At 39.4% G+C, this 25188-nt stretch overlaps 1 protein-coding gene across 1 annotated transcript in view; it reads right to left on the minus strand.

Moving 5' to 3' along the window:
- thsd7ab (thrombospondin, type I, domain containing 7Ab) overlaps positions 1–25188 on the minus strand; it is a 226585-nt gene that overhangs the window by 128171 nt on the left and 73226 nt on the right. Inside the window, exons 3-5 of the mRNA XM_088084662.1 lie at positions 19035–19283; positions 16879–17063; positions 571–726 (exon numbers count right to left, since the gene is read on the minus strand). Coding sequence (XP_087940788.1) covers positions 571–726; positions 16879–17063; positions 19035–19283 — 590 coding nt within the window. The remainder of the gene's footprint in view (positions 1–570; positions 727–16878; positions 17064–19034; positions 19284–25188) is intronic.

Consider the following 25188-nt stretch of genomic DNA (forward strand, 5'->3'; position numbering starts at 1 on the left):
GTACTTATTTATTTACTTATTTACTTTATTTATCTTTATTAAACGTGTTTGTTATATTTAAAGGAGCAAAAAAAGGAAATTAATACATGCACGAAAGGTAGGTGGATGGGTTTATCAAGAAATACATCAAGCATTAAACGGGTTCATACACATTTTAAATATATATTATTTTAAAAGATAATGAATTCCGAACAGGATTAGAACTGAATATTTAATTATAATTAAGGGACTGGATGTTATTTATGAGAGGGGAGGGAGTAGTGCAAAATGGGGTGGCATGTCAAATAAGTTTTTAAGCACTGAAGAGGGATTTTTGGGGGTTCATGTAGGGGGTGTACACCTTTAAATGTTTTTGATTCTTTTATTTTAATTTTTCAAAACTTTTTCAGGCCTGGAAATTGCTATGTGCAAATGCAATGATTTTTCCAGGTTTTTAATGACTGTATGAGCCCTAATTATGCCAACTGAACACAATCAGTCATAATGCATTGTTTTAATGACTGTATAAGCCCTGATTATACCAATGTAACACCATCAATCATAATAAAAATTAGGATAATGTCTTCAAACCTTTTTTTCCAGCCTGGTCATCACAGTTCTCGAAGGTGCACGGCCCCCAGGCGCCCCACGGCGACACCTCACAGTCGATGGGACAGGGGATTTGGCACAGCTGGGACCTGTTGGGGATCGGACCCTCACACAAACTGTTCTCCACCGGGCGGGAGGCTGCACAGATGATCATAAAAGGAGCACACAATGAGCAGCAGATAAAATGAACCTGTTTCACTGTCACTTTGATCCTATTCTGGTTTCTCTGATATTTTTTTTTAAACCAGCATCACAATCAAAAGCAACAAGGGACGATGCTTATTTACTTTTATTCCTGGCATTAGAGTCCCAAAAGAGAGCAGATGAGAACCACTGTGAGACAGAAAAACATGCCTGTGAGGTAGACACTATTATGCTTTTGTTTTGTTTATCGCCTCCCTGTTAGCATGTCAGAATGATAAATTAGCAATGATTATCTCGTGCAGCGCCTCGCAAGCAACATAAAACATGGTGGAGCCTTGCCCAGCGACTCTCACCAGGAGACAGGAGAGAGGACGTAACAATACAACAGTAAAGGTGTGAGAGAACAGTGACAATGTCTTGGCTCATGTTTATTCCATGAGGCGTAATTTGGCACATTCTCTCCCCGGTTGTGCTATGATTCAGAAAGACCTTTTCCATGATGCAACTGGTTAGTGCACGTCTGTCTGCACTCCCACAGAGGAACTTTGTGGAAACAGAAAAGGAGAGATGCTATCGTCATGCAGGGCGCAGCTCTGTGACAACTGTGCAGAATACATTTCTACATGAATGCAGAACCGTGCCACGATAAATAAATGTGATGTGTGGGGTTTCTGAAAATACAGAGTTTATGCATTTATGTATGCACATAAAGTATGCATGTTGGTGTCAGTGTCATTTCCAAGTGGTGCTACTGTATCTTGCAGAGCTGTGCAACTGTGTTTCTTTTCGAGTCTTTATTTGATACTAGAAGATGGAGAATGATGATAAATATGAGGCAAGAGAGGGAAAAAAGAGACTTTTGACTAGAGCCCCTGGACAGAATAAATCCCAGAAAGTGAAGTTACATGGTACGGGTCGTGGTACGGAATAATGCAACATTTTGGAAATATTCTTATTTGCTTTCTTGCACACTCACTTGTATTAACAAGGATGACCTGAAAGTTTGCAGGTGGTGTCCACCTGTTGGTTTACAGCAATCATCAACATTTTCAGGAAATACACTTGTCTCTTTTTTGACCGGAGTTAGATGTGAAGACCAATATCACTCTTATGTCTCTATGTTAAATAAATCAGTAAATCAGTTATTCCGTCTCACACAGGCGCAGAATATACGTGCTTGTTGGCTGTGGGTTGTAGTCTTTCTGGTGTGTACATGTGTACATTCTTTAAGTCTGGCTTTTAAGTGAACTTTATCTATTTATTCACTGACTATTATTTATACATTTTAGTCTGTTTTATGAATTTACTATATGGCAAGCTTTTTATTATTATCATTTTTCTCTATTTTATTACTTTGTGCCATTATCCTTTCATTTACCTTTTACCTACTACTTAGGGTATTTTATTTATTATTATCATCATCATTATTATTTTTATTTTTAATACTAATATTATTATTTTTAGCTATAGAGTGCTGGTATGCAGATTTTGTTACCTTAAAACAGAGCCTGGCTGGCTGTTTCCTCATGTTTCCAGTCTTTGTGCTAAGCTAAGCTAACTGTTGCTTCATTTTGTACATGCATTTCCCCAAACCTCTTGCTTTAAAACATCACAGCCCACAGGACACCACCTGCACATCAAGGTCGTCCTTGGTGATCAGAGTGAGTCCTGCTCACTCAGCAGAAAGGTTCGCCCCCCGCCTAGAGCTCCAAACTCTGTCAAAGACATCTTCTAAACACGTTTTTCAGCTGCACACACATACAGAGCAACACGCGTGCAGCTGTGCATGTGAATCAGATCTCATTCTAAAACTGTGGATTCAATACTACTAAAATCTGATGCAAAGCTGCAAAAAAAAAAAAAATAGAAATATAGAAACATTTTATTTTAATGAGACAGACTTAAAAGAAACCAATACATAAAGCTTCACCAAAACTTCAGTTTGTGGTCTCTAGATTTTATAATAATGATTTTTTCTTTTTTCAGAGTTTCTGCAATTAAAGGCGAGGTTGATTTAAGACTTTTTAAGATTTTTTCTAATGCCACTCGGAATTAAGTTTAAGACCAAGGTTCTAAAAATAATAACTGAAGAGGAACAATTTTATTTTGTCCAACACATGGAAGATGATGAACACACATTTTCACAAAAGTATCTGTTTGGTTTACCAACAGAAGTGGGAAATATCTGGCATTACTGTACAGTTTTCTGGGCGATTTTGTGTTTTTAAATGTGCATGTGAGATTCCATTGCTTGGATTCCCATCATGATGACTTTAAGAGAAGGTATTTATTAAATTATTATTTTTTTTTAAATAGATGGTTACCAGTTATTTTAACATTTTACAACGCAGCGTCAGAAGAAAAAAGATTAATAATTTCCTACTTCCCATGTCTGAGCATTTGTAAGACTTTTGAAGGATTAATTTAAGTCAATTTAATACCAGTTAAGGCCTTATGTTTAGATAAATAACTTCAATGCCTTCTAAGATTTTTTAAGGATCCATGGGAACCTTTTTTTTTTTTTTAATGCTGATCGTTGAAGAGTTGTCTTTCAAAAGGAGAAATCTCCCACTGGAATAATTTCTCCTCCACTGAACAAAATACTGGCATGAAAGTATCAAAGAATTCAGAAGATATTTGAGTCATATTTTTCAAAATATTATAAAAAATGATATAAGAGACACTCTAAAGTGTCTGTTTCATATTCTGTAGTCGACTCATGATGCTGCAGAGCTCCATCAACACCTGTCATTTTCAGTTGATGGTGCCGGGGAGCGGTGAAGAACTGAATTGGTACCATCTGTTGTGGTATCTGTTTGAGATATTACAGTAAGTTTTATGCCACCTTTTTGAGTAAAACGATGCTCAGTATCATCAGTGGCGGCATGAAAGTTAAAAAAATAGACATATAAAGACTTTTCTGCACAAAGTGTGAGGACGGATTGATCTCCACGTTTCAAGTGTTGAGTTATTTCAAATGGGATTTTTATGGCGGATATTTAGTGATTCACACACAAAAATCTCTTCAACCTGAGGCACTTTATTTCCTGTATCCCAACTGTTCCTACAAGACATCTGAGAGCTTAAAGTCTCACATAGTCAGGAGAGCTGAATCATAATTCCCTTACAACTGTACAGGGGGAAGAAGGCAAGTGGGGCTTTTGAAATGCAAAATGGCTAATTCCTCTTACAAATACACTGAAAGTCAAATACCGAGTTTGCTGAGCCACTGCTAATCCTCGTCTTATTGAGGAACTACACTGACTTCAATCTTTTAACATCAATCCATTTGGGAATACAAAATTGAGGACCAACAGAGTAGTGAGAAAAAAAACTTTCTCTGTATGCTGCGTCTCTATTGGTCTGTTTTACAGAGTGCTCTCCGCTGGGTTCGTTTTTCTATTGTGCTGAAGTGACAACGGAGGAGAAAAATCCCCCCAGTGCGAGTGTGGCTTACTGTCTGCAGCGGTGGGAAATGTCTCACTACCCATATTCTGTTTGTGCGGGAACAAAGTTTTTTCTTACAGTGCTTTCAAAGCTTCAACTCTTCTGCCCGGATTTTTTATGGGCGAATACAGAACTTTGTTGTAATACTACTTGTCCCTTTGTTGGATTTGGCAACAATACCGAGCGGTCTGGATAAAGAGCAGCAGTCGGGGATTGTAACTTTGTCGAAATGTGGATGCTTTGCACACTTAATATTATCATAAATCTAAAGAATCACATCCTTCAAAGTGCTGTAAAAATCTAATCTTTGGATTATGGTAAATGCATGTTTTCTGTTTCTTTTGTGATACATTGTTGTGTTCAAAAAAAGGGAGCAGAGGGAAGGAGAGAGGAGGTGATGAAACAAGGAGAGTCAAAGAGGGAAGGCTAGGAGACGAGAGGAATGGAGAAATATGATAAGGAGAAAAGAGGGAAGGAGATGAGAGGTTAGGAAACAAGAATAGACGAGAAAAGAAATAAGGAGAGTAAACAGGGATGGAGCAAAGGAGGCAGAAATGAGAGGAGTAATAAGGTGAGGAGGAGAGGAAACAATGATAGAGGGGAGGTGAAAAGGTGAGAGAGAGGAAAGAAAGGACAGGAATGGTAGAGAGGAGAGGTCAGGAGAAAGAGGTTAGGACAAGAGATAAGAAACAAGGAGGAGATGATGAAATAGCAGGTTAGAAGAGGAGTGGAAAGAAATGGAGGAGAGGAAAGGACAGGAGAGGAGAGGAACAGAGAAGATGGAAAAAAGGATGGAGGAGAGCAGAGGAAACAAGGATAGAGTAATGGAAACAAGGATAGAGGAGAGATAACAAGGATATAGGACAGGAAATGGGAAACAAGGAGATAGGAGAGAAAACAAGGATGAAGGAGAGAAGAGAAATTGAGGATGGAGGAAATGAAACAAGGATGAGGAAAGGAAACAAGGATGGAGGAGAGAAAATGAGAATGGAGGGAGAGGAAATGAGGATAGAGGAGATGAAACAAGGACAGAGGAGATGAAACAAGGATAGAGGAGAGGAAACAAGGATGGAGGAGAGGAGACAAGGATAGAGGAGATGAAACACGGAAAGAGGAAAGGAAACAAGGATAGAGGAGATGAAACAAGGAAAGAGGAGAAGAAACAAGGATAGAGAAGATGAAACAAGGATAGAGGAGAGGAAACAAGGAGGAGGAGAGGAGACAAGGATAGAGGAAATGAAACAAGGAAAGAGGAGAGAAAAAACAAGGATAGAGGATGAAACAGGGATAGAGGAGAGGAAACAAGGATAGAGGAGATGAAACAAGGATAGAGGATGAAACAGGGATAGAGGAGAGGAAACAAGGATAGAGGAGATGAAACAAGGATAGAGGAGAGGAAACAAGGATGGAGGAGAGGAGACAAGGATAGAGGAAATGAAACAAGGAAAGAGGAGAGAAAAAACAAGGCTAGAGGATGAAACAGGGATAGAGTAGAGGAAACAAGGATAGAGGAGATGAAACAAGGATAGAGGACAGGAAATGATAACGGAGGAGAGGAGACAATGAGAGGGAATGAAGAGAAAGGGATGAAAAAGTGAGAGGAGAGCTGGGAGGCATAAAGCAGAGGGAGAGTGCGGAGCTTCGTTATCAGCGTGACTAAAAACACCTACCTGTAATCTGGAAGGTGATGGAGAGGAGAGGGGGGACACTAGGCTTCTGCTGTCTTTGGGTCTGACCCGCTGCAATTACAGGGGAGATAGCACTATTAGCTACGCACACTGCGGGGACTATCAAACAAACACAGACAGGGACGGGAAACAGCACACCAGAGACGAGCAGAGACTAATGCAACAGCAGCAGCAGGAGCCCTGAGACTCGTATCACCGGCTTGTTTACAATTAAAAGCTTTAAGAGCATGATTAAATCTGTCTTTAGTGGAAGATAAGTTTCTTTGTGGTTCGTTTATTTTGACATGACAGAATCAGACTCACGGTTAATGATCAAAAACCACATGGACGTTTGGGGAAGTCTTATCGGGTTAGAGATTTTGGTGTTGAGGGATCAAAAGAAATCTGATTACAGTTGTTTTGACTTCAAAGTGACAGATGTAAGTGAGGTCTTTTCAGGTAGTTAAACGAATAGTTCAACATTTTACGCTCATTTGTGCTTTTTTTTCTCCCCCAGATTGATATCACTCTCGTGTCTCTGTGGAAAAAGGAAAAGTTCAGATTTTTTGAAGTGAACAGTAACAAATGTTCGCATAAAGTTACAGTAAACTGATTGCAGCTGTAGTTGCCAGCATTCTACTGCTATTTTATAGTGTCAATACTGTAAATTGCTTCAATATTATACTACCATTAAATTTATTACAGTATTCTATAATAGAAAATGTCAATCTATGGGTTTATAGTGTAATATTGGCTCCAAAAAACATAAAGATTTATGTTTTTTGGAAAAGCTTTACATTACTATTAGAATTTGGCAGTATTTTCAAAGCAATTTCATTAAAACACCTTTTCCTGTAAAACTACAGTATTCTACAGAAGAATGTGAGATTTACAGTGTAATATCGGATCCAAATAGCATCTAGATTTACAGTGTTTTACTGTATTTTTTAAAAAAACTGTGCATTACTGTAAGATTTTTGCCATATTTTTACAGCAATTTGTTACAGTGTGGGGTTGTATGAGGTACTTATCCATAGCAGATAAACTGTGGTGGTTGGCACACCTTCAGAAAACATGCAGGGGTACCGCCACATACTCTAAACAATGTACTGCTAATGTATTTTAGCCACCTAAAAAAACATGTTTTAACAGTTCATGCTTTATAAATTGGAAACTGTAAGTCACAGCAATCAATATAGCAAACACCTGATGCTGATTTTTTTAGGGTGGCTAAAATACATTTAGTCACTAACCCCTCCACAGCAGCACGTTGCTTCCCAGCTGATCACCGACATCTTCTGTTTTTGAAATCTGATTGACTGACAAAAGATGAAATTGCTATTTAGCCAGTTTTTTTTTATATTTGTGTTGTTAAGTAACCAAAATCTAAAGTCTTTAAATGTCTTCACAAAGAATAACAACATTTAGTAGCAATGTTAGGAAACCCAAACCCAACATCTGCAGAACATCATGATGTTAATGTCCACACGACGTGAAATTTGATTGTTTTTAGATATTTACATTATTAGCAGCCTGATTTTCATTCAAACCAAAATTTAATATCTATCTGCAAAATGTCATTTTTGGGTTAATTTTTGGGCTAACTCCAGTCTTCTTTTCCAAACTGGAAAACAATCATCATCTACTGTATATAATACACTGACTATAAATAAATGCCTCATGCAACCCCATTTTAAGAGATCACAACTATCCCCTTAAATGATAAAAGCAGGAGTCAGGATGTCTTGAATTGACCTTAGAAGAAAAAAATTGGATGCAGGAGAAACAGCGAGCCTTGCTTGGCTCAAAACACACCCGACAACAACTGTGCAGCTGAATTAAAATGTTTGCTTAACCTGTAAAAAAAACCAGAAATGTTTTTAGGAAGAGCTATGAGCTGGAAGCATGTCTTGGCAAACAACAGCCAGGTGTAGTGACTGTGTGTAGCATCCAAAAGTCTTGTGAGGTTGCCAGGTTTGATACTTTTGTGCCTGTACAGAAAGGAAAATCAAAACCCGTCTAGCAACCCACGCTGTAGCTGGAGACTCTGCACGGGAGCACCAGGTGGATGAGTAGGTCAAAAAGTAGTTCTCTACAACTTGTTAGAAACTGTTGTTTTTACGTTCCTGTTCATGTAGTGATTTAACAAACACCACACGGTGTGTGATAAGAGCTCAAAGCCTCTGGAAACGTGGTTTGAAATGGTAAGAATACACACACACACACACACACACACACACACACACACACACACACACACACACACACACAAATAAATAAAAGCTATGGAAAATGTCTTGGTAATTTCTGACTATATTTATAATTACCACAATAATGCTAGAGAAAATTCTTAAAATTCTTAAGCACTTCTGTTTATTTTCTTGTCTCTCTTCATTTTAGTTCTGCTGATTTTGAGGTCATATTCTTGTTCTTCTTCTACTCTTATTTTTTGGTCAAGTTACTATTTACCTTCTTTCAATGTTTTTAAAAGAAATTTAAAAAAAAAAAAAAGAAAAACCAATTTGCTTAGGTTTCAAAGGGTTAAAAGATGCTGGCAGACATATTTTTGAACTCTGTTATGACAGAGCAAGCCTAGCTTTTTTTTTTTGCTTCCAGTCTTTATGCCAAGCTAGGCTACCCATGTCATCAGACTGATTTTGATTTTCAGGTCTCAGGCTTACAATTAAAGCAAAGCATTCCTTTCATATCTTCTGTCACGTCACTTCCCGCACTGTGATTTTGGTGTCACCTGAGTTCAAAAGACATTCGTTCAACCTGCAAAAACAGAATGAACCTGAGAATTTGAATGAACCCTTCCTGATAGACCAAGCGTTAATGCACCTTTTAATGACTTTTGATTCAATCTTCCTCTCAAATACTGGGAAATGTGACGAAAATGTCAGCTCCCGCAGGGTTGGGAGAAGTTCATCAGGGATCCATATGCTGCAACAGCCGTGCAGAAACCCAAAGTTGCACAGCCTTAACCAAAGAAGTAGTAGAGCAGGATGACGTTACTTATGCGATACTGATCAAGGGTCAGATTGGAGCTACTCCCCCGTAAAGATTAAGGTTAAGGTTTAGGAGGTGGTAAGCTGATTCCAGATCTTGGCCTGAGGGTATCTTCCTCCCCTTTTGCATGCTGATATTTATGCATGAGGGAGCAGAGAAAGAGAGTGCTGGTTGCAGCAAACTTCACTGAGCCACTGTCTGCATCTCTGCCTCAGTGGTGTGCTGGGAGATTACCCCCCAACAGAGGGGAGAGAAATCCTGCGCCAAGAAGATAAGAACTTTGTGTGTACGTGTGTGTTTGTGCAAAGGCTCGCACGCACAAGTCACACACATTTCTGCAAGGCCGCTCTCAGCATGCTTACATATATATGAAAATTTTAGTGTATTTTAGTGGAGCTTACAAGCAGCTCAACATGTTTAATCATTCCAGTTTAATTGCAGGTACATGTGCGGCACGCTCTCACTCACTCTGTAGCCCCTGCAGCACGTAAAAAAGGACATGCAACCTTACAGAGGATACATGGACCAATCCTTTTCATATCATACAATAGGTTTTGTCTGAACAGTGTCTGGCGAGGTATTTAATCCTGTCTACCAGACTCATTATTCTTTCATTAGGGCTGATACACAGAGAATCAAAGGACCGCAGATCAATTCAGACTCTGAGAAACGATGCTTGAGCTCAGCAGATGCACTGCCAGCTCTCCGCTCACAAGTCATCCATCAAGAATTCATTCAACATCAAGAAAGTTTTAGATTAATATTAAAAGACGAAGAAGAAATATTAAAAATAAAAAAAATGCAGTAAAATGTAATATATTAACGTGAATGAATGTCTAATTTTGGGGCTGATGCACCACAAACACTATGTTAAATTCTGCATTTTGCACATAGATAAGACACTCTGCACTTTATGCCATACAGTTTACATCTCTACTGTTAATGCACTTTTGTCCTCTGTATGAATTGTTGATGTTTTTTCTCCCTTTTTTCATTTCTATTGTCTGTTACCTGCCAAGGGACTACAGATGTATATTAGCAGTCCCGTTAACTCTGGCATATTTACATTTGTATTTTATACTGATGTTCACAAATATGCTGTTATTAATTCAGTGCCAGTTAATATAACCTATATGCTTCCAAACTCTCCAAAACCAACTGCATACCATTACCAAGTGCATACTGCATTACACTACCCAGTCTGTGTAGCAGGTAAAAAACCCCAACTCTGCTCCGCCTGCGTGATGCCTTTGTGCCCGATGTATTTCTGCTGTTACTTGTACATTATTAGCATAAAGTTGTCTAATTTGAGGCATTTTTGTTATTCTTTTGATATGTTATTTAAATTTTTCCCAGTTTACATTATTATCAAACATATGACCTCTGATGCTCTTCAGGGTGAGCAGATAGCAGGCTAACTGTAGCTTTGTCAATCTTCAGGAAGTCACTGGGTGCAAATGTTTAGTAACAACGAATTTTTACATAAAACTAGTTTGTGTGGTGCAACCTTTTTAGTTTTGTCGATGTTTAAATCTTTATTTAGTAAACACTTATTATGTAATTTAATTATAAGTGTTACTTTTTAACTAAGATTTAAAGGAGCTTTATGCAAAATTCAGAGAGCATGAGTTGTGTGAACGTGGTTTTCAACACGTGGTCGCTGAGCAGATGGCTAGCAGCTAATAATGCTAATCTCATAAACAAAGCTAAAGGACGCCAACAGAGCTAATGGTGATGATTAGAGGGGAACAGGAGGGTGGGCACTACAACTGTGCAACGATGCTGTCCCCACAAAGTCTCTGGGTCATGCGTAAACGGGCCAAAATATCTGGGGAAGATTTTACTTTTGAATGTTTGACACATAATGTCTCAGTGCTGCATTGTATTACCTGTATAGTCTGTTTCCAGAACACTGACTTTATGAGCAGTTTGTTGTAGGTTATTTCCCTGGTTGGACAAACAACTGGGCCAATCAGAGCTTTGTCAGTAGGATTGAAAACTATGTTGTTACCATCTCCTCATCCAAAATGACAACAACAGGACAGATACTCCAGTCACTTGCAAAAACAAATCTAAATGATCTCTCCCTCATGCACAAAGTCAGAGTCACAGACGAGGCCCAGTCAATCCCTACTGACCTCCGTGACCCTTTTGTCACTGAGTTCAAGTTGCTTCCATCTGGTCGCAGATATATTCTGCCAAGATACAGGACTAATAGGTGTAAACGGTCACTGGTCCCTGCTGCTGTTTGTCTGTTGAATAACATTATGTAATTCTTTCTTTTTTTCATTTTGTGATTATTGTATAATTACCCTTTAGTGATGATAAAGATTAAACTGACCTGTTTAAACTCATTCACTAGCTATTAGGGTCGCTGGGGGGCTGGAGCCTATCCCAGCTGACATTGGGCGAAGGGCGGGGTACGCCCTGGACAGGTCACCAGACTATCTCAGGGCTGACACACAGAGACAGACGACCATTCATGCTCACGTTCGCACTTACAGACAATTTAGAGACAGTAATTAACCTGCGTGTCTTTGGACTGCAGGAGGAAGACACGGTGGGAACATGCAAACTCCGCACAAAAACATGTACGCTAAATTACTGTCATTGTTTTGGTTATAATTTTATGTAGTTTCAGTATTTACATGTTCTTTAACTTTATTTTTTAACATTGTGTTTACCAAGTTCTATATAAGTCAAGTGATTATTATTGTTGCTAATGAACTGTCAGTCTGACTGTCAGGGGATTACCTTCAGCTGATATCTCCGTATATATCTACAACTTACACTGACCACCACCCGAGAGGACTGATATAGCGTGCGTGAGACGAACAATCCGCTGCATTTGGAACAAGTGACGAATTGGCATCTCACCTCGTCTTAGACTTTGTCACTTTCTCTCACGCGATCAGCACTGTTGGCCTCCATAAGCCAAGCCTCAACTAATGTCTTTAACACCCTCTTTAAGAGGGCAGCTTTGACTCTAAGCTGGCTTGACAAGTGTCAGAATTGGAGGCCTTTGCACTTGTGGCCAGTGACAAGTCACAGCAGGACACGAGCAGACAAATCCTCGTTCTAAATGACTCCTGCTTTAGTCGGCCTGCAGGCTGGAGGTAGAGGAATCAGCCAACTGGTGCAGAGAAAATGACCTAGACTAGAACGGATAAAAGACGACTGAAATCATCTTAGACTTCAGAACGAAAGAATCAATGAAAGCACCAATCCTCATCGACAACTGACCTGTTACAACATCAGACTCCTACAGGTTTGTTGAAAAGACACCAATAACCTGAAATAGGAACTCAACACCGACCATCAAATGCTAAAAGTCTAACAGAGACTTTATTTCCTGAAACAACTAACAAAGGGTTTACGGGTCCAACTTTACAGAGCCATAATCCAGAGCATCCTGTCGCTGTTGATTACTGTCCGCTACGGAGACACATCCGAGTACACAATAAACTAGAATTACCACCTTGTGGTTGTTTGCCTCTGCCAGCCAGTAAAGTTACAGTTTACACCCATGTCTGTCCTGACTCACATGTAGCTGACACTAAACAATGCTTCAAATATGGATGTGCCTGCAGAAACATTGAGTATTTTAAAACGAGCACACCTCACACACATCTTCCGCCCCGGCAGCACAGCACAATTTCAAGATTAGTGTCACTAATTCAGTATCTGACCAAATGGCTCCTTCTGTTCCTGAGATGGCATATTAAATAATGGTCAGAAAAAGTGTTTTTCCAGAACATTATGTTGTCGCAGTGAAATGGACATTTGATATTTTTGGATGGAAAATGTCATCACTTGATCAATTTATCCTATTGAACTTGTGTAAAATGCTGTTATAGTTAGTGCATGAATTCTTGAGTTATGGCCAAAAACAAGTTGTTTAAGAGCTCCCCCTAAATATCTCAAGGTAGGCTTCCAGGGGTGCTTGAGCTGGTGTAATTCAACCCCTGGTTGTATCTATGCCAACTGTGACGACCCCAGAGACGGGGCCTGGGGCTGTAGAGGGTTTGGTCCTCTGGGCATGTATACTGTGTGTGTTTTGTGTCTCCAGGTCCTGGGCCATGGGAGCAGACTGCCTAATCAGGGGCACCTGGCCAGTGCTCCTGATTATTTGAGCTGTGCTGCTGTTGTCCCATGGTTGTTTCTGCTTCACTGTCAGCCAGCCCGCCACCCTACATTGTTTTCATTTTGTTTCTTTTGCACTCTACAACATGCACACATGATCATTTCATCCATACACCCGCACTCACCCCTGAAATTCATGTCCACATCCCACCATCTTTTGCCTCATTTATATTAATAAATATTGGTTGTTTGCTTTACATCTGCGCGCATCCTTGTTATTTGTTGTGGTGTGCGAGCCGGCCGTAACACAACATAAAGACACATGGAAGTAGGACAGTGACATTTCAACCTTGTGTGCACATGTGCACATCTATTTTAATGAAATGTGCACATCTATTTTAAAATGTAACAGGAGTATACATGAGCCCTTACCCGGAGCGTCTGCACAAAAGTAGTGCAGCCGATAAATATACAAAAGTCATCAGAATTGTAATCTTCAGTGAAGTTATGTATTGTGTTTTTTTTCTCTTTGCGCTTTTGTTTGCACAGATGTTGTATGTGGTGTTTTGAGATTACTTCCACCAGTCGTGTGGTAATCAAAGAAAGTTGACTTTAAAGGCAGAGAATGGCAGCGGGTAAAACGCTGTTCAAACAGAGAGCTTGAAGCCACAGTGGGATTCAGCGTGAAGACGACAAGAAAAAGAACATACAGTGACTATTAATGCAAATGCAATATTGTGTGTCATTGTATATTTGGACATGAGTCAACATTTAGGCTTATGTCTGTTTCAAGCATTTGATATGCAATTATCTGCAACAAATCCACCAGGGGACGGCAGTTCTTATACACTGTGTGGGTTGTTGGAGGATGTAAGTTGTCATGTAACAGCGCTTGATCAAATTTATTTGAGTTACACTCGAGACTTCAACGGATTTGTTTCAGGCTATGCTGTGTGCTGCTAGATTTGACATATGCAACTGTGCTGTTGACTTTGGTTATGAGATCGAAGAAAGATGGTTGATTTTCAGCCTCTTGAGATCAATACAGCTAAATGTCAGTTGACAAAAAGGGATTTCTTGAATAAACTAATCACATAAATATCACAGAGGACAGTGGAGAGAGCAGTGGACAAAAACAAGAGAGTAAAATACAAACAGCTGGAAAAAACCTGCAGATAGAAGTAGTGGATTAGATATTTTCGATGATTATCTCAACCTGAAGAGCAGCATTTTGAAGCAAGTGAGAGCGTGTCTCAGTGAATTCTTTAACTGGTTTAGGAGTCTGAATCTGTGATGTCTCATACATAAGTTTTTTGTTAAAGGGAGAGTTCAGATTCAAAGACGGGCTGTATGAGGTACTTTTCCATAGTCAGTGTATTATGTGGAGTAGACGTCAATATGCACACTCAAAGTTTGGAGAAGTAGACTTGTAATGTACTGCTGTGGACAGCGGCAGCAACAAAGTGTATTTATGCCACTTAAAAAAAACTATCAGTATGAGTCTATGATAAATTTTGAATATTTTCATTCCTTTCAGTTGCAATCAGACACTGATTTCCAGGACGGATCTGAATCCCAGCGGTGTAGTGGAGGCTATACAAAGGTTATACCCACCTGGTATTTTGTCTGTTTAAAGTGTGCCCACCAATCATCCAAAAATACATTCCACTGTATGGTAAACATCAACGACCACTGCTGAATCAGTTATATCGCTCCCTTCAAAGCCAGACTGCATTGAGAAAAACAGCAATTCTATGTCCCTGAACACAGGAGCTGCTGGTCCACTGCTGCTTAGTTAGTAAGTTAGTTTGTGTTATTGTGTCACTTTGGTGGTTAAAAGGGTTCATACAGATTCACCAAAATCACAAAATAACACAAAACTGACTGAGACAGATGTAGATCAGCAGCTCCTGTGTTCAGCAAACTAAAATTACAGTTTTTGTCACTGCAGTCTGGTGGCTTTGAAGAGAGCGTAGAAGCTGTTAACAGCATCCCGGTCAGATATGGCTATCTGTTGGATAAAGCAGTGAAAACATAGCGTGCACTTAAACTGATACTGATATTTTTAGGCGGCTAAAATCAGTACATTTCTTAGCTTCCTTGCGTAGACTGTATATAAAGATGGAGGACTGACAGCTCCCCAAAAGTGAAGCCACAACATCTGCATCGCCCCCTCCATGTTAGTGAACCAAGCTAATTACTCAAAGTAAATGTCAAATAAATGTCTCCCAAATATGTTTTTTTTGTCTTTTTAGGTGGTTCTTATCAAGTTGTGGTATGTTCAAGTGTTTATTCACTCTGATAAGTTGGGTTAGAACTAGTAATTCAGTGTTAAAAATAAGGGATGAGGCATGATGGAAAACTATGTACACTATGTAACTACACCAATTGGTGTGCTCGCTATCTGTGATGGTGCTCATGATTGTCCAGGTGATTGGGTGGGAACTCGATGGCGGAGATCGCTATTGTGCAGACTCTGGCTCTGAATTATGTCACCAGCGCAAGATGGCAGTGGCCACATCTCGGATATTTTGGCTTCATTTTTGTACAGCAGGAGTAAGTGGAGACACGTCGTCCATCTTTACATACAGTCTAATATTGCGTGTCTGTACTTCTGTCTGCTTCTCCAAACTGGGGGCATGCCAACTGACATCTACTGTAGGTGATAAAATGACTGTCAAGCACCTTATACGACCCCACTCCAAAAAAATCTAAACTAATCCCTTTAACTATCCCACTGTCTGAAAGCTTTACTGTCCACAGCTGTTCCAAACCCTGCAAAACCTTCATTATGACACCTGCAGCAACAAGCAGCTGGTTGAAGAAAAAAACTGCATGATATTGCCTTCTAAAACATAATCAATACATATGTTAAAATATATTCTGTAAGGAAAATCCATATTGTTGCCCTGAAAACATATTGCTCACCACAAGTGATACAGAAAAAGATCTGAAGCCAAGTTTTCAGGGGCTTCAACACTGCTAATGGTCCATATGGTGCAGACTAATGCTACATCCGAATGAGAGTTCATACTGAACACAAAGCACATTCTATAGATGGTGTGATTGCATATTAAGTCAATGCAAAGAAGCGAGTGGGTGCGAACAGATGCAAATTAGCTCTGGAGGGCACAAACTGAGGTGAAGAAGGGTCCACACATGTTGATAATGTTTCACTGTGAGGGAAAGAAAACTCAGCTTTTTCGCTAATGAATGTTCAGAGAAAGAAGCAACGCAGAGTACGTCTGGAGGGAAAAACAACAGAGTTCATGGGTTTTCAAAAATCAGTCAGAGGAACAGTCAAAGGTTGATAGTTTACTACAGCTAATGTCTGGTACACCAGCTGTTACAGAGAAAAATAAAAAATTAAAAAATAAATAAATAAAAACACAGACTGCAAAAATAAGGCTGCTATCAGATTTGTGCAAATAAAAAAAAAGGCATCTGAGAATAAACTTTACATCCCAGAGCTAAACTTTAATGAGATGTTCACCCCATGAAACCTGAAATTTGCTTAATTTCTTTTTAAAAAAATGGAACGCAGGTAATGAGCAATTTACAGATATTGACAAAAAATTTTCAAGAAATTAGTAAAAAGTTACAAGAAAATTACCTGAAATTATACAAACAGAAAGTACCTGAGAGAGTGCTAAAATAAAAATAAAATACATATTAAAAAAATCATTTGCAATAATTATAATAATTATAAACAAAGGTTGTTGTTTTTTCCATTTATAATTATTCTCTCTTTTTTAGCTAATTGCTTTGAGGTTTTTTCTTGTCACAAATTTGCTCATTGCTTCAAAGTTTAAATTCTTGGGAAAGGCACAAGAAAAGTGAGGACAATCTAGGTTTCGAAGAATTAATATAGATTTTCTCTGCAGATAGTTACAGCAGCATCTTCAGGGTATTAATGTTAAGGATATATATATATTTTTACCTTTGTCTTTTTCTCTGAGGTCGTTGAGGTATTTTAGAAGCTCAGCATTAGCCTGGACGCAGTAAACTTCCCTGGTCTGCAGGCCTCCCCCACAGAGCCCTGTCAGGTTGCTGCGCCGTCGGTCCTGTTGGCTTAGCAACGAGTCAACCCGGCAGTCGCTCCACTCTGTGCTTCTCCAGGTGTAGCTACAGAGAGAAGAGATCATGCATGTTTCTGTGTGGGTGTAACGTTGTGTCAAAGTACAGCACATTCACAGTCCTGCAGACCTAACTTTAGCACTCGAGATGTGTTGCATAGATACAACCAATTCAGTCTTTCTGGTTTGCTGAAAACATGATAAACTGCAATTTTCAGTTTACTGTGCAATGTGTCATGTGCAAATGCTTCAAATCCACCTGCTCCATTGTAATTACCATTGTTTAACCACCAGTTTAACCATGTAATTACCTGACAGAAGAATACTTTTGAGCTGAAAACATTCTAGATATTCAAACACACAAGTAACATAAGATTTTTGTATATTATGATGGATATTTGTTTCATATTTACAATCTAGAAGGCTTGTGTCACAGTTGGTATGAATATAATAATTCAGCTACTTTTTATTTCCAACTCATCAAATAAGTTGACAAGCGACGCATAGCATGTCAGATGGGGTTGTTTGGGTTGGGTTGCCAGGTTCCACAACATATATCCTACAGTCTGGACTTATCACGGAAACTGTGGAACAACCATTTGAGTCATATCACCATGAAATCAGGAGATTAGCAGGAGAAATTACCAATCTGGAGTTAGTGACGGAGTTCCAGGAGTCAGACTTTGGTGTCAGTTTTATTGGAGTCAATAAGGCAAGCACAGCAAACTGCACTGTAATGCATCATATCTTTGTTGTTACAATTTTTATGGAAAAATCATTCAACGAGATTTAAAAACAATTACTTGATGCTTTCCGTCATTTTGAACGAAAATCTAAGTATGCATGTTGGCTTTTCTGGTCTCCAAACAGATCATGACTCTATCCAGCTGCTGCATCTAAAACCCATTTGGTTCAAAATGGCCTTTACATCAAGATACCCAAACTAACAGGGCAGGAAAACAAATGAGCAAATCTAGATAAAAACATCAGTAAGCATCACATAATGTGTGTTTTTTAATCTGGTGGAAGGATTTTCCAGTCAAAATTGAAACAACAAAGACATGATGGCTTATAGAGTGATTTTTTTGTGCTTGTGCCTTTGACTCCAACAGAACTTCCACCAAAATCTGGCTCCTGGAACGGCGTCACTGACTAATGACCTTTCACTCCTTTTAGTTTCCTAGTGTTGCACAAGGAAATTTATGTAAATACTTACAAACACTATGTTTATTTTGAAAAAGACTATGCATCTAATGAGCAGAAACTTTGCAAAAAGAGTATACTTTAAAAAGATGCAATGCACTAACACCCGGAATATCAATAACAGAAGCAGGATGATGCATGTTTTATGCAGACTTGAATGGCACCGACCAGCCAGCAATATTTGAGGAGTTTGGATGAGAATGTCTTGAATAAGGTGGTGAGACAGTAAGAAGTGTCATTTGACAACAAAGACTGTGAACCTGGAATCACACATTTTGGTCTGAGGCGCTGAGTCTTTTGGCAATAGCAGTGTAAAGATGATATAGCATAAAACTGAGGGAATAAAGGCCATCTGTGAGCCTCCGGTTTGAGTCTTTGTGTGTGTTAAAAAGAGATTGTGGGACTCAAATATCTTCACAGCCTCCCTCCATTTGTCTCCACTTTATGTCTGGCGCCAGCCCAAGCACTTCTACCTATCTAGCTCCATATGCAGCCTCCTACACACACGCCACCCAGGAGAATAAATTAGCTTGGTAATACGAGTAAAGGGAAACTAACAGGAAGTGTGTGCAGCCTCGGCCAGGTTGAATATCAGACAGTTACTGTAGTTTTGCCTTAAAACAGATTCTGCAGAGTTTTTTCTACTGTAGCCGGTCTTAAACAAAAGAGGATATTATCACAACCTAACATGCAATTGTGTCCCTGTGAAACATGAGCGCATGTACTCTGCTATTCTTTTCACTCAAATTCAAAAAATCCCCTGTTCACTTCCCACTGTGCTCCCCGCCTCCCTCCCCCGTTATCAGGAGGAACTCACGTAGCGCAGGGCGGCACGCCTTCGCCCTGAGGTTCACACGGCTGCGACTCCTCCAGCGGTGAGCACTCCGCCCCCTCGCCCACGGGGAACTGAAGAACCTGTCTGCTCCGAGTGCGATTGCCTACAGGGGACTCGGGGTCTATGCAGGTTTTGGAGCAGGGGCCCCACTCGGCCCAGTCGGTCACCTGGCAGTCCTTTGGGAGGACGCAGGACTGAATGGTGAGCGGCAGGTCCCTCGGTGCACACAAGCTGGGAGAGAAGAAAGAGGAGGGGAGCAGGGGGGAGAGGAGGCTTGGTTAGAATAAGAGAAGTACTGAGGCTGCACAAAGCAATATTTTATGTGAAAATACAACGGTTTGCTTTGCGTAGAACAAGAGAATAATGCCCTGTACTTGTAACTGAGTCCTTGAACATTACATAGAAGTTGTAAAAATAAAAGATCTATACATTGTGCATGCACACAAAAGACTTAGTTCATTTTTGTCCAGAAATTCATTAGTGTTAGTGAGCTCTGTGCAATGTCATCTATATGATCCATCGACCTGACAGTTGTGGCAAATTAGGATGCTCATTAAACAGCATCATTACCACACACGAGTGCCTTGAGATGGTCACAAAATGTGCGGTTTGATAAAACAACACAACGCTACAGATGTTGTAAGTCTTTTCTAAGAATTTGGCAGTAAACCCAACCATGCTCACATCTGCAGACTACATGTGTCACGATGGTTGGGATTAGGCACCAAAGTCACGGATGGTTAGGTTTATGCAAAAGAGGCACATGATAAGATGTAGACATAAAAATACACACAGAACTGCACGGAAAGTGAACTCTGAACTCCCATACAAAAGTAGTCCGAAAATATCGGCATATCGGATATTGGCAAGAATCCAGTATTGTGCATCACTGCTTTGTGGCATCTACAAATAATCTACCACCCCAACAAACTCCTGCGATGAGAGAAGATCATTTAAACAGAAAAAGTAGCAAATGTGAATATTTAAGAAGCTGAAACCAGCAAATATTAAGCAGTTTTTTCTTCATAAATGACTTTCTGTAGATTGACCTATACTACATGACAAATCTTAACTTCAGAATCAAATAAAAACAGTGAGCAAATAAGCCTAAAAAATCTTCAGTGGTGTATCCTTTTATGTGTTTGTTATTTTCTGGCATCAGCTGGTCACAGAATATATTTATGGAAAACAGAGTCAGTGTGCAGCTCACCGACGCCTCATTACAGCGACATTAAATCTTTCAGTTACCTCTCACTGCCATTTTAATGTCAATGTGCCAAGATGCCTTAAATCCACGGTTTATGGCCTTTGAATATGTCAGAGCAACAGATATGTGACACTACAAGTGGTGTGCATAGCTCCCCTTTAAAGCCTCTGCCCTTGACTGCTGCCACAGTTTGTCATTAGCTGCTCTCATTAGCATACAGCCCGCATAATCAGTCCCGAGTAAAACAGGAGTGGTGTGGCACGGCGGCGTGTGTATCCTTAAGTGTAAAGACAACCAAAACTACCTCTGATCAATCGCTCACACTCATCTTTTGATCATCTAAATGGCATTAAGATGTAATGAATAACCCGTGCTCTCTTTGGGCCTCTTCCGAATCATTAGAAATTTGTTCTAACTAAAGCCGACTGCTTTCTGCTGCTCAGTCTGGATGTCTTTCCCCTTGAGGCGTTGCAGCTGACGAGCTATTAGTGCTAATTACAGCTCTGCTTCATTTAGAAACCTCTCATTTAGACGTTGCCACCACACTTCACCTCCAGCAACTTAGACTTTTGGTATAAATGAGCAAATGTATGAGCTGAGCACGAGCTGTGTGTTTTTTCCCCCCTTTCTTTTAACTCCTGTGTCTTTGCAGATTAAAAACAGCTCTGCAGTCTTTGAAGTGGTACTGAAGCGACACTGTGAAAAATCTTAGTCTTGTTTTTCTGCCAAACACACTTGGTGTGCTGGTCTGATTTTGCATCGGAGGGGAAACAATGAGGAATTTATACAGTGATGCACCGAGGCTCGATTTCCTGTCTCCGATGGAACTTCTTGTGTTTTAAAAAGCCCCTAATGCAGCCAATGACCCATTTTCGCTGCAGCTGGATCCTTTGAGTCTTTCTCCCGTTTGTTGTGTGCATGCCCGAGCGTTTTTTGTGGAGATTTTTCAAAGTTGCAAAAAAGAAGTCATTATTTCTTCATCTCAGTCATTCAGACAGAATGAGGACACAATCACTCTCTATTTAAATAAGTAAGATGATGTCTGAAAAATGTTCATTTTTAAGTCTGTAGGTTTTACACACAGAAACTTGCAACAACAGACTCAAAGGGCTTCCATACGAAATAAAAGCAGCAGGAGAGTTTCCATATTCCAGCGTGTGTGCGCTCATTACATGAACTGCATTCGTCAAAACAGCCAACAGAAATGGTCTAAAAACACAATTCTATGTGGGTCAAGTGATTAAAAAGAGGAGAAGCCAAAAAAAAGGATGAGAAAATGACAGCACCATGTGGGACCCTAAGTTTAACCCTTTGAATCCTAAGCAAACTAGCTTGATTGGGTGACGAGCAACTTAACAGGAAATGCCCAAAAATAGCAAGAAATTGTTTAAAAGTTACAAGAAAATTACCCAAATAAGCAAAAAAGAAAACAAAAAGGAGAAGGAAAGAAAAATAGTTAAATGCTAATATATACATTTATTTATATATGAAATTATTGTTATTTTTATTGATATTTTTTGTAATATATTTTAATCATTAGAATTATAAATATAGTTTCCATTTTTTTCTATTTTCAAGTCATTTTTTTTGTTTTCAAGTCTTTTTTTTTTTCTCAACTTACGGGACATTTCTTCAGTCCCGTCTCACATCACTGCAATCAAGACAAATTCTTGACTTAATTCTAGTTTTTTCCCACATTGTCAAAAAAAAATCAAACCAATTTTCTCCGGTTTCAGAAGTTGAAATGCTTGTGAAAAGTGTCTGAACGCAGCACAGATGTTAAAGGGTTAAATGCAGTGACGTAATGTGGTAGATCCCCTCAGTGGCACAGCAGAAGAATTCAAAAGGTCAAGCTTGATTAATAGGACACAAGCAGAAGACTGAGTTATGAGGAAGCGGCCTGTTTGGGACGAGTCGGGGACTACGGAGGAAGTTAAGGCCCAATGACAGATGTTCATCAAACAAAATTGGAAATGAAGCGAGCAAGATGTTCAGCGCGCGTCTGGCGAAGGATACGACTGCTTCTCTGGGAAGTTTGTTCCACTTTTTTTTCCAAAAGTGGCAAAAACAACTATGAATATTTCAGGACAAGAAATAAACAAGTCAAGGATTAATATTTATGCTCCTAAGGGCATGTGAGTTGTTTTCACGGTTCCTTTGAAATATTTGATCTCAGTCACTACTGTGAGCTCTGCGCCAACAAAGCATTAATGAACAGATTCAGTACATAATTGATCACATCTCGGAGTACAGTGGCATGTGACAGATTCGGCTTGCTCCACTGACATTGTCACTGATTCTTTCTTGGAGATCAGAGGACTTCGTGAAAGCCCCAAATCCATGTTTCTTGGGAACGCCAATGACATTTTCAGTTACTGTCAGTCGAGGAACAGAAAAAGAGATGATGGAGCCACAAAAAAAAGCTCTTAAGAAGAATCACTGAGTACCTTACAGTCGTCTAATGTAGACATCAGAGGGTTAGCACGAGTAACAGGAATAAATATTGAAGCAGAATTCACTGATTACCATTTATTTTTTTTTGTTTTGTTTAATATAGCCGTCAACTAATAACGGTCTAAAAAGTAGACAGGCGCTATAGATTTGAAAGCTTTTTGTGAACACTGAGGGGTGAATTGAGTTGTTAGTATCGTGATAGTATTATATTGGGAGGCCTCCAACTTCTCTGCAAATGAGCCTTGATAGCAAAAAACAGCCCAATTCAGAAAACTCAAATAGTCAACAAATCCTAGTTTAGGCTCAAATTTAAAAGTCAAACTAGACGACATGCATCTGATTGCATCATCCTGCAAAGGGTGGCGGTAATGCAAGCAAAGCTGGCTGGTAGCTGCCAAGAACATTAGAGGGAAGAATGACAAACACTTTAGTTACGACACCAACAGTTCAGCGCGGTGGCAAACTCTCCATACACTAACACAAACACGTGCACAGCTGGTTCTCCAGCACACAGACGGCTGATCTCCCGTCCACACAAATCAGATGAACAGTAGAAACCACAATAACAAATGTGTTAAAATTGCTGGAGCAACTTTCGCCCTGTGGCTTCGATCAAACTGCTGGAACACTAATTTCAGTCTAATTTCTGTGTCACTTCAGCAGCAATTACAACAGGAAGCAGGAAAAAAAACCAACCGTGCATAGCTGCTCCCAAACTCACAGGTGTAATTATACCTACGAGGAGGGTGATTATGGATGCATGTTACCTTTTTCAAAATCTTGGAAGAATGTGTCTCCAACCAGTGGGAAGGTGGTTTTAAATTTTTGAATTGGATTAAATTGGATTGAATTGAATTTTCAATTGATCTTTTCAAATTGTATATACTTCATTAATCCCCAAGGGGAAATTCAAGTTTATACTCTGTGGTCATTTACACACAGACCTGAAATACACCCACATGCACAGCTTTGGTGCCTTGCTTGAGGGCACCTCGGCAGTGCCCAGGAGGAGAACTGGCACCTCTCCAGCTACCAGTCCATGCTCCATACTGGGTCCAGATGGGGACTGGACCAAGTAAGCTACTGCCGCCCAAAAATATGACCAGATTTCAAACTTTCTTGATACAGGATGCCTCTCCAATCCTTCTAGGATACATGAGGTCAGTTACATCACCAGTTAATCAGTCCTTGTCGGACTTTTGTTTCTGAAAACCTCCTGTAAGGGTTTACGTCGATGTGGTGTTCTCAGCTGCTGCAGATTCATTTCTTGGAAGTGAAATGTTTGATGTGTATCTTAGGCTGAGAAATAAGAAGGCACTGAGAGCCATTTGATGTTTCTTATTTTCAGTCAGTGGTGACTTTGGCGCTCGTAGCAATAATAACGTAGAGGCGAGAGTTCACCAAAACTATAAACAGTGGAAATCATTATAGTAAGAACATGAATTTTAGACAGATGTGTCAACTGAAGGCCTAATTCGGTGAACTGTTCAGAAAATGAACTATCTATCTATCTATTTTTTGTTTTATTTTGCGTGTTAGAAATAAATCTAAATCTATTCTAATCTCATTTGAAATTTTATCATGCACAATGCAAAGCGCCACACATTTCAGCAGCACTAAAGTACTGTTTGGTTATTGAAAAATGTTCTTGTTCTTGGTTTCACGTTGCACCTTATTTGCTTTAAAGTCTTGTGTGTTTTGTCTACTGATGTGATCTTTTTGTTATGTCGATATATAAATTGATTGTTGCTGCAAACCAATTTCTCCACAGGGACAAATAATGTATCCATAATGATTTGAAATATATATACAATAATTTATATTTTATACAGTACTTAAGCTTATCTATTAAACTGTGCTCAATCTTGACTGTTTTCTGAATGATTTATTTTCTTCTAGTGTTCTAGAAGCTCAAACTTCTGTTAATAAATCAGAGGAACTATTTATCAGGAACATCTCTGATATATTTGCCGTTTTGCCTTACAACTATGACTCGTAAATGACTTAAAAATACCCTTTTGTCCCACTAACACCTAACTTTATGAGGCCATGCACAAAGTTCAGATTTTGAGAACCTCCACCTCAAAACCCAGACACATCAAACTGATATCTGCTTGGTTCATGAGAAAACCTCAAAACCTTTTTTAAAATGGCACTTTAGTGAACTGATCATTTAACTTCCAAAGAAGTTGTAACCTCAAAACACAGAAAACTAAAGCCCATATTAATGTTTACTTTAAAAAACTCACTCTACCAATTTGACTTCATGGCTTAGTAAGTAAAACATTTTACCGGAAACCATCTTGATCTGTTCACTTCCTCGGATGAATGGATCGCACATCCATTCAAATCCAGAGCACAAAACTCCGAAAATTGCCTCATTTTGAAAAGTGCCAAACAAAGTCGTGGCTAAGATTGATCTCGTGTCACGAAATGCGCTGCTTTGCCATTTCCACCTTCGGATGTTGACATCAG

This window comes from Plectropomus leopardus, chromosome 11, assembly GCF_026936395.1.
Source record: "Plectropomus leopardus strain MGB_pleo_1.0 chromosome 11, ASM2693639v1, whole genome shotgun sequence".
Classification (NCBI taxonomy): domain Eukaryota; kingdom Metazoa; phylum Chordata; class Actinopteri; order Perciformes; family Serranidae; genus Plectropomus; species Plectropomus leopardus.